An 11,465-nucleotide genomic window follows, 5' to 3' on the forward strand; every position below is an offset into this window, starting at 1 on the left:
ATGATCATTTAGCAGCATACCACCTTGACTATTCCCTCCTTGAGACTCAGTTTTCTCTGTAATGATCCTATAGGTAGTTTTCTTCCAAAATCACTAGGAATTCCTCCCCTCCTTTGCTCCCAAATCACTGGCTCTTCCTCTTTTGTATGCAGTTTTCTTAAGCTTTGACCTTTGGTACTTGTTCACTCTCTCATGAGCATTCTCCCCTCCCCCACCCCAACAGTGGGCAGTGCTGTGGATGGGACTCAGGGCCTTCAACATGGTAAGCAAGCATTCTGCTGCTGAGTTATATCCCCAGTCTGGATTTGTATCTTTTTTTCTTTATCTGTTCTCTTCCATGTAGTCCTATACCCTTAAATAGTTTATCCCTCAACTGTTCACTTGGCATCTCCCACTGGTTTAATAGGCAATTCAAATTTAACATGCCCCAACCAGAATTCAGTTGTTTTCCCCAAACCTCTTTCCCACTTATCATGCTCACAGCAATAATATTCACCTATTTGCTCAAGCTAAAAATCGAAATCACCCTTCATTCCCTTTTCCTTAATACCTCATATTCAATCCATCAGCAAATCTTACTTGCTCTACCTTGAAAATATATTATAAATCCATCTGGTTTTCATTACAACTGCAACTGCTTTCATGTTGTAAACCACCATCATGTCTCACCTGGGCCATTTTGATTCTCACTTGACTCATCTCCCTGCTTCAAGTCTTTCATTGCTACAGCCTTTCCAAACAGCCTAAGAGATCCTCTTTCTTTTTTTAAAAAAATTTGAATTTGTTTTTACTTATACATGACAGTAGAATGTAGTATGGCAGACTATACATACATAGAGAATAACTTATCCTATTTAGGATTCCACTCTTGTGGTTGTACATGATGCAGAGCTATCCTTGTCATGTATTAAAATACAAGGCTTGGAAAGTTATGTCTGGTTAATCTACTGTCTTTCCTATCCCTTCTTGCTCCCTTCCCTTTGTCTAATCCAATGGATTTCTATTATTCCTCTCCCTTGTTTTGAGTTAGCATCCACAAATCAGAGAGAACATTCATCCTTTGGATTTTGAGGATTGGCTTATTTCACTTAGCATGATATTCTCCAGTTCCACCCATTTACCACCAAATATCATTATTTCATTCTTCTTTATGGCTGAGTAATATTCCATTGTATGTGTGTGTGTGTATGCAGATATTTATATAATTTCAATGTAGGGATCTACCACCTTTGAGGGTTTTATATGGGTTTTTATTGCTCATGAGAATTTTTATACTTAGTATAGCTGCAGTAGAAAAATATTTTATGTGTTTTCCAAAACGAAATTATGGTAAATTACTGAAGCAATTCAGAATGAAACTAAACAATTTTTTCTGTTAATCTGAACTTTTAATGTTGTTTAGTTTCAAATGGAAACTCAGATGATCTTAACTTCTTTCCTAAAAATCAAATATTTTGAGAGCTATTTATTTATTCTATCAAATAGAAATATATTTTTTAAATATTTATTTTTTTAGTTATAGTTGGACACAATACCTTTATTTTATTTATTTATTTTTATGTGGTGCTGAGGATCAAACCCAGAGCCTTCCACGTGCTAGGCGAGCACTCTGCTGCTGAGTCACAATCCCAGCCCTTAAATAGAAATATTTTTACAATATCTATAACCCATACATTAATTTAGGATATCTTCCAAAGAATTAGCCCAAAACTTTCTGTATATCTTTAAGTTTCACTGTAATTTCAATAAATAGTTTAGATTGGCCAAGTAACATATAAGATATTTTTAAATTATTCTTCTCTTCTGGTAGTGACAAAGTGACAGTTCAAGAGGAAAGTGAGAATGAATGATCTCCACAGAACACCTCTTATTTGGACTTCTCATGTCAGTTTTCACACATCTTGTAATAAGATCAAATATGCTTATCTGAGGAGCTTGGGAGCCTATGTTAATCACTTATAGGTTATAGGAAGATAATCTTTCATGAATCATCTTGTCACATAAATCTCTCATAAGAACAAAAGAATAAATAAGAGATTTAAAACTCAAAGTGATAATCCCACAATAAAGACACCTCCAAAGACTTTTATATAGTGAGCTAGCTCTATTACAAAACATAAAGGATAACAAATGAATGCCTATGGAAATAATTTGTAAGCACTTTGACCTATTTCTGCCTCTTTCAAGGAAAGCCTCAAAGTGAATTTCTTGATAGTAAAAATACTGAGTAGTTTTTTAAAATACTTGCCTGAAGAGAAGCTGAATGTGGAAAGGATCTTATAAACCTTAAATTAGTGGACATTGTTGGTGTTAATTTTCATTTACCAGGCTTAAAGGCAGATGTTTGGACTCAAGTTAGTCATAACCAGCTTCACTCCTGATATTCTTCCCTCTGTTGGTTATGACTAACCTTCTATATTGAATAGGGCTGACCTGAATAAGCAACAAGATATTACAAAAATGAAAAAGTGTCATTTCTTAGGTTGCATTTTAAAGAGCATTGTTTTTGCTTTGATCTTTGGATCAGTCATTCTGGGGAGAAGATAGTTGTTGAGTCATAAGGCACTCAAGCAATTCTATGAAGAATTCCATGGGATAAAGAGCTGAGGCCTCCTGCCAACAGCCATGTGAAAAAACCTTCAGACTTCTACAACCCCCACCAATATATTGACCACAAACTCAAGAAAAATCCTAAGCCAGACCCACTAAGCTAAGCCACTCCCAAATTCCTGATCCACTGAAAATGTATGAAATAATAACTATTTATTGTTGTTTGAGCCACAAATTTAGGGGTATTTGGTTTTGCAATAATAGATAAGTAACAGACAATAAATAGCTAGTAAGTGACAGAATTAGAATTCAAACCCAAGTCTGACTCCAAAGATTAAGTTCTCAAAAAAGTTGAAAGTCTCACCATGAAAATTGTAGCAGTTTTTCATAGCTTACTTATTAAATAATTCTTTGAAATGAATTCAATTTGCCATCCACATGAAGAAAATAACATCAATCCCTTTAATTGTTTGATCGATGGCATCCTGTATTTACTGGTGTTAGTAAATACAATAGTGAAACAAGTTAGGTTTGAGCACCATCAGAGGTCAATTAATACTAATGTCTATTTTCCATGTATTCACTGAAAGTATAAATTACAAGGAAGTCTGATTTATGTTTCATCAGGGGTTTTTCTGTTAAGATCCCTCATGGAATCTTTTATCTTGTGAGAAAATAATGTGCACCATTCCAACTTATCTGTTCCTTTTCTTGTTTCTTCTCTGAAATTGTTACTGCTGTTTACCGGTGACAAGTCTTTGCTTCCCCAAAGCTGAAGTATAACAGAGAAGCACGCGGAGGAAAGTTTAGAGTGGAAAGTAGAAGCTTTATTAAGTACAGTAGAAAAGACTTCTCCCCAGAGGAAGAAGGGGACCCAAGAGGTAGAATCCATGGAAGGGGGAGGTCTTCCCTTTTTTTTAGCTAAGGTTTACTTTCAGATTTCCCGCATTCCAGTCGCATGCATTTTTGTCCTTTGTTCTGTTATCTTGCAGTGATGAAATGTAGGTGGGAAGACCCAAAAGGTGAGGGACAGATGGGCCAGAGGAGTAATCTAGGCAGGAAGGGCCTGGGGCGGCTTTCCATTTAGCACCTCCCTGTTTGCTGGAAGTTGCTTCATTAACATTTCCTTAGGATGGGCTCTGGGCCTTGGGAACAATAACATTTCAATTTCTCCAAGAGCTGCTCTACTTTCCTGGGCTCCATTCTCTATAATGGCCTCCATTTTATTTATCTTACTAGATGTTAGACCTGATTTACCTAACTACACTAACTAACTATCTTTAAATCTGGCTTCAAAATCATGTTAGTATCCAATTTTAATTTCCTTAAGGGGAAAGTTAGTGAGTTGTTTCTGAATTACTCTTCACTAGAACCACAGATGATCTCAAGAACCACTTTGAAGTTCTCCCTAAAAACTGCAACTAAATTTCATGTAAATCATAATTAATTTCCTTTCTCAATTGTCATTTCAATCCTGGGTAAATAATATTTTACCTTGAAAGATCTAAACATTTCAGAGTAAAGAAACAAATATTTGTATACCTCAATCCAAGTGACATGAGTCAACATGAGGTATTCTTTGACTATCCAATCCAAATGTAATACAATAAAAGTGGGTCAATTTTGTATAATAGAATACTCATTTACTTTGAGTCAGAGCACCTCTAACTGCCTCTTTGAGAAATGTTCTATTTCTTTTACTTAAAGAATTTCCAACTATGAAGATATGAAATTTTGAAATATAAATTAGAAAGTAATTGTTTGTTTAATGAAAATATTAACCACATGAAGTATCTAGGTAGTAGCAACTCCAGAGCTCTATTTACAAATTTTTGTTTGAATACAGATTCAATAAGGTAGCATACAACTCACAAGTGTATGATACTACAAAAATGCTGTTGCCTACCTTGAGCTTTTTACAAGGAATTCCAATTTGTCCCATTAATTATTTGACATGTATTTTCCACATAACTTGCTACTTTCATTCTGGCCATTCCAGATATGAAATCTCCAAATGTCCAAGATTTCTTGTCTAGCATATTTTAAACGAGGCTTCATGATTTACCTGAAGCTTAGGTTGCATTTTTCGTTGTTTCACTGTTTATGGAAACCTTATGCCATATCAAAGAGAGAAAAAAAAATCCATCAAAAAAGAGAATGAGTGTAAATTAGAGATGAGACCTTTGTGATAAAATACACAGTCACCATTAGTGACATTTAGTACATTCACAGTGTTGTTCAACCATCACCAATATCTAATCCCAGAATATTTTCTTCAGCTCAAAAGGAAACCTCACACCCATTAAGCAGTCCTTCCCCTTTTCTCCATCCTTCCAGTCCCTGGTTCTCCAATCTACTTTCTGTTTCTCTGGGTTTGCCTATTCTGGACAGTTCTTAAAAACATATGTTTTGTGCCTGATTTATTTCATTTAGCATGTTTTCAGTGTTTGTCAATATAACAGAACTTCATTCCTTTTATGACTGAATAATATTCCATTGTTGGATATACTGCTTTTGTTTATCCATTCATTGGTTAATGCATATGTGGTTTATTTCTGTCTTTTGCCTATTGTGAATAATGTTGCTATGAACCAAAACATTATGTACATGTTTTTTTTGAGTACCTATTTTCAATGCTCTTGTGTATATATAACCAGGAGTGGAATTGCTGGGCCATGTGGTAAATGAGATGAGACATTTGTAAGAGGAATCTAACTACACCAGAAAATAGTCCTTTCTGGGAGGTGGAAGTCATACTATTGTTTCTCTTTGTTATCTTAAAAACATTTCTGGATTCCTCCACCTCCCTAGGAAATTTGAGATTTTACCTAGAGACTACAAGATGCATCAGCAACCCACACCTAATATGACAACTAAACATTTTCTCAGACAAATTTCCCACTGACATAAAGGTGGTCAAGGGCCCCCACCAAGTCTAGCTGTGCATTTCAAACAATGTAGGTTATAGGAAAGTAACTTCACTGTTTTTATATAACTTTGGAGTCAGATAAACCTTAGTCAAATTACAGGCGGTTATCCTTGAGTCACTCACTTAACCTCTCTGTTTCTCTACCTGTAAAATGGAGCTAAGAATCCTTGTTTGTCAAGATTGATATAAGCAGAGGGCATACTGGCACATAGTTGGCACTTAATAGATATTAGTTTTTCCTTCTTCATATATTATTATACTCTTCAAATTTAGTGCTCTAAGATAACAGTATTTTCCTTCTCATTTTCTCTCAGGTTAAAATTAAACTGCCCAATACAAACCCTTCTGAAATTAAAATTGATATCCAGGAAATGATCATTGATCTTCGGACTCCTAATAAGTGAGTAAAACTTAGAATAATGTATTATAATACTAATGAGTCTTTAGTAGTAAATAATCTTTCTACAAGTATACAAATTATTGTGCCTCACCCACTAAAATCCTAAGAACCGCAAAATTTTAGTTAATTATTCAGTGCTTGACCTACATAGTATAAATACAAATGTTTGGAAATAGTTCAATTTTTTCCAATTTGCATTTATATATTTGAAGGGATTGATACTATGAAAATATAATCCTTGACATTCAGATAGTTTTTCAGTCAGTAAAGAATAACTAGAAGTGAAAACCCCTTAAGTTTTAAGTCTTACATGTGATTTTTTTGTATGGTGATGGCATAAGAGAAGCAGTATTTTTTAACTTTTCTAATGTTGTAGAGCTGTAAGGTAAAACTTGGATTATGTTCATCTAAAAAAAATCAATAAAATTCTTGTCATTAATTACTTAGAACAAAAATTCTAAGAGCTAATGCATCGCTAGATCCTCAGGTTTCATGGACACATTTTAAAATAATATAGATGAAGAATAATTCTGTTAAATGTTTTCATATTCTCAAATATAATCTTGTTATCACAAGACTTGTTATTTGTTATAGGTACAAATCATGTTGCCAAAACAATTTTACAAAGAGTAAAATTCTGATATAAAGTGTTTCTCATGAAGAATGGATAAATCAGAGCTGGGGCTGTAGCTCAGTGGCAGAGCACTTGCTTAGCATGTGTAAAGCGCTGGGTTTGATCCTTAGCACCACATAAAAACAAATAAATAAAATAAAGGCATTCTGTCCATCTACAACTACAAAACAATTTTTAAAAAAAGGAATGGATAAATCAGTACTGTCTCAAAACTAACTCTTTAAAAAGGCAATTGATGGAACCTGGTATGTGTTAGATAAAATATCTAAATATGTCAGTTTTATTCACTTTTCATCTGGATGTATAAAATAGTAAGCACACATTGGTTGTCTGCAGTAGTCCTTTCTCTGTAACTCATAAACATTTCAAACAGTGTCTAAGGAGCAGGCAGTTACTAGTGCATTATCAGTACCTATAATTCTCCTTTGTTGAACTTAAGTATTTAAGAAGATAAAAAGTAGACCTCTCCTAAACAATTTGATGTACATACATAGCTTAATCTTGATTGCTATAATAGATGCATTTAACCCCAAATAATCCACAAAAGAGTATACACCAAATATTTTCTCATTACTTACATCATTTCAAAAAAGCATTTCTCACCAAAAAGTCTCATGTTGTAAAAACTACTTTCATCATTCTTAACATTCATTTCAAGGAGTATTGTATTTTATACAGTATGTTTACTCTTCCACACAACCTTGCAAGAAAAGTTGGTTAAGTGAACAGTCTTCTATAATAGCTGCACACTTGTTATATGCACACACATATCTACCCACCATGGAGTTAATTTCCGTTTCCCTAGCTGTTCTCACTGTCTCCATCAATCTTTAGGCAGCTGTTCTGGCTATGCTGTCATTTCAGATAGATATCAGAACCCACTAAATGAAAGTCTCACACAGAGGTACTTTTCCACATAGAGTGTGGACTGCATTAGGTCATTTGTATGCTGTACTTATATACTAAATCATATAAATGATATACACAAATGATAAATATTGTGCATACTGTACTTTAATAATAAGTGGTAAGTACACAGAGGTACTATCTCTTAAGAAAACTTAATTAAGATAAGTGTGTTTTATCACTTTTCCTAAATATCTGAGCATCCTTTTACATCCATGCTATTATCCAATTTTTTTTTTTTTTTTTTTTTTTTTTGTACTGGGGATTGAACCCAGGGGCACTTTATCACTGAGCTAAATTCCCAGACCTTTTTTTTGAGACAGGATCTCATTAAGTTGCGTAGGGTCTCACTAAATTGTTGAGGTTGGCTTTGAACTTGTAATCCTTCTGCTTTAGCCTCCTGAGTCACTGGAATTACAGGCATGTGCTGGGCTCTTATCCAAAATTCTATTATCAAAAATTTGTTTGTTTTTTAGTATATTGATATTCATACATACTTTCTTTAGTTTCTAACTTTTACATCCTGTAACACTATGTTTATTTACTCCAAGAAAAATTTTGTGAGGGCTGGATATGTATTTCAGTGGTAGAATACTTGCCTAGTATGAGTGAGGACCTGGGTTCAATCCCTAGTCTTGAAATTCTGGGCTCAAGTGATCCTCCCACCTCAGCCTTCAGGGTAGCTGGAGCTACAGGCACACACCACCACACTGGGCTACTAAGAACGATATAAGAGAAAACATTCTTCTTTTCATGTACCTATAAGGCAGAACAAATGAATTTATTTTAATTGAATTGACTAGTGATTTCAGTCAAAGAATAGTCAATGGCATTAGCATTATCCATAAAGCCCAGATACTTAGCATTATAAAACCAAACATAATAGTTTTTTGAATTCTTCATTTTTTTCCCAGTTGGTCTCTCTGGCATGTATATCCCCAACATGGAATAGATAGAAGAGAGAAAGGATGGGGAAAATGAGGTAGTTTCCCAGAATCTTCAACCATCATCTTAACATGAGGTTTCATTGTATTTTTTTTAAAGTGAATTCTTAGAGCCTCCTAAATGAACACTTCAAATGTACATTATAAAGACATATAATCTAATTTTTGGTCAAGTGCTGCTTTAGATTATTCATGCCTTTGCTGTGCTCCTTTAATTCAGATTAATTGAGAATTAACTGATGTTCAAAGATACTTTACCTAAAAAATTTCTAAATGGAATTACAACTCAAGTATTTCTGCAATTTCTTTGAAAATAGCATATCTCCTACAGGAAAGCTTAAAAATGCCACATTTTTTAAAATATAAAACTCTATTGTTTATGAACAGAACAAGATTGTCCTTTATTTAAATATCTTCCAAGCAACATCAATTTAAACTGTCTAATATAAATCTCAGAATGCAAGTCTCTAAAGTTGAGTTTACACTATAGATTTTTTTTGTTTTTACTTTCATATATTATTTTTGCACTTAATTTCTAATGAAAAATAACACTGGATGATCATTTGATTAGTGCCTAAACTATAGCATCTTAAAAAGCAAATGTATTATCAATATAATGGCAGTGGGTTTGGGTTTAAATGTTCATTCATATTTTATAGTACCATTCTATGGTAATCATTCAAAATATGATTTGGTGTTCACCTGAATATTTGTTTTTCATTCATTTATTTATTCATTCAACAAACATTTATAGTCTGCCAGATACTAGGGGAGCACCACATTGCTGTCTTTCAATGAATTTTACATGATAAGTATTTGTATGATTTTCATTTTATTTAAATACAAATCTCTGTACAGATATTGGACAATAAAACAAACTAGATAAAAATACCTCCCTTCTACTAAGAGCTTAAACAACTTTCATGATTCTGTTGTTCAAAATTTTAGTATGTGAGGCCATACTACTCAGGACAAGACAGAAATGCAGGGATAGATGGCCACTAACTGTCTTTGGAATTTATTTCTCTCTGGACAGAGTAGTGCACATTATCATTGGAACTCCTTCTTGAGCTGATTTATAGATGTCTTTTAGTGCAATGAAGCTACCACATTAAGCTTTGCCTTCTTTTTAAAGTGAATATATTATCATTTATAGAATATGAGATGAAGCAAATCTAACTCTGGCACAAACTATATTTTAAACAGCTTTAAAGGATGGACTCTTAAGTGTTTCGTGTACTTACTGATTTGAGATGCCAAATATTACAAGAGGCATTAAAATACTTTACCATTTAATTACTTCAGGTAGAAAGAACTGTTTCTGGTATCCTGTCTGAAATGGAGCAAGAGTCACAGAAAATTTCTCTTAGAAATGTGTAATAAATACTTTTAACAAGCCCAGTTCCCTGAACATAGGTCTTTGCAAATGAGGGAAGAAATACTAGTTCTCTATTCACGTATCCAAGAAGTGCCCCTTAAAAAAATGTCAGAATCTTTTACAGATTTGTGTCTAAAAAATCTTTTCTGTCCACTTTTTGTAGAGACACTCAGGCCTTCTGTAATGAGAATGTGAGGTAACAAGTGTTTTAGGCATTTAATTTTCTTCTGATACCAGTGTGTGCTGAACCCATGCATAATTCAGATTCATACCACTAGGACAGAATTATGGATGTCTCATCCCAGCAATGCATCTAAAGCATGCAACTACCAGCAACTGAGCCATAAACCACAAAATAAACCCAGCAATCTATCAGAGCGAATTTTTGTCAATGTGTAGCAGAAAGAATCAGAAGCAAGCAGAGAAAAGTACTTTCATTGATCTGGTATTGAAATAATTCCAAACTTGATTTTCAAAAGCTAAACCTGTAGTAGAATCTCAACCTAAAGCTGTTTTAGCAGAAGTGTTATAGAACTATTCCAATTTTCATATTTGTATCAGTCAGCCAATTCTACCTTCACATAAATATGACTGGCAACAGATCTGTCCAACAAACTTAAGGTTGCATGGTTCTACTTCTATTCTTACAAACATTGCCTGAGATGATGTTTATACAATGCAATATGAGGTCAATTTTTTAAAAGAGAAGGAGTAAAAAAATCTGACTGAATTTTTAAGCCCCCAAATAGTATACTGTGGTACTTGGCATATTTTTGATCCAGTATTTGTACTGTCTAATTATTAGTGGGGATTTTTTTGGAGGGGGGTTTAAAAATATTCTAGTGGTATATATTGCTTTCTATTGCTTTATTGAAAGTGATATATCACTTTAAGAAGCTAATTCTAGGTTTTTATTTTATATTATATTTTTAGGAAGCTGTTGGTGACTCTTCCCCAGCCTGTGGAATGCAGTAGTGCTAAAGCATTCTATATTTTGGAGACTGAGACACTTGAAATCACCATGACTATGCAAAGAGAGTTGGATTTTGTTAATTTCTTTTGAAACTGCATGAATAGGAGAAAAAGTGGTAATATGTCATTGATAAAAATTAAAAGACTGAAAATTTTGGTTAATGTTTTCTATATTGTCCCATTATTCTGACATGTTTTAAATGGCTGATATAGAATTCTAGTGATACTCTGATCATTACCAGTCATTTCTCTTACTCTGTTAGGAAACGTTGTTTTCTCATATTAATGAGCTATTCTATATTCTATATTACTGAATTGAATAATTACAGTTTAACCAATTAGATTACTAGTAGTTTAGATTACTACATGATCAATTACATAACAAATATGATGGCAAAATAGTTTCCACTTAGTTCAGGAATCTGAAGAACTTAAGTCAATTAATTAGGCCATTATTATCATCAGACAAATTCATTTGGTTGCCTTTTCATTGATTTGATCAAATGATTTACAGTGTTCTGTTTAGGCTCTCAATATTATTCTGTAATATACAGATGACAAGGATATTGGCCTAATTATATTGTTATACTGTGTGCATGTACAAATATATAACAACAAATCCCACCATTATGTACAAGTATAATGCACCAATAAAAATGTGGAAAAATACAGGTAACAAAGGATTATAAATAATTTGAAGCATCATACCAGACACATATTTACTTGAATAAGTAATACTCTTGAGCCTACAG

General features: G+C 33.4%; 1 protein-coding gene across 1 annotated transcript in view; it reads left to right on the forward strand.

Annotated features, from left to right (window-relative positions):
- Dnaaf6 (dynein axonemal assembly factor 6) overlaps positions 1 to 10,804 on the forward strand; it is a 42,264-nt gene extending 31,460 nt beyond the window's left edge. The window contains exons 6-7 of the mRNA XM_077107481.1: positions 5,794 to 5,879; positions 10,675 to 10,804. Of these exons, the coding sequence (XP_076963596.1) occupies positions 5,794 to 5,879; positions 10,675 to 10,804 (216 nt within the window). The remainder of the gene's footprint in view (positions 1 to 5,793; positions 5,880 to 10,674) is intronic.
- The last annotated feature ends 661 nt before the right edge of the window (positions 10,805 to 11,465 follow it).

Source organism: Callospermophilus lateralis, chromosome X, assembly GCF_048772815.1.
Source record: "Callospermophilus lateralis isolate mCalLat2 chromosome X, mCalLat2.hap1, whole genome shotgun sequence".
NCBI lineage: Eukaryota > Metazoa > Chordata > Mammalia > Rodentia > Sciuridae > Callospermophilus > Callospermophilus lateralis.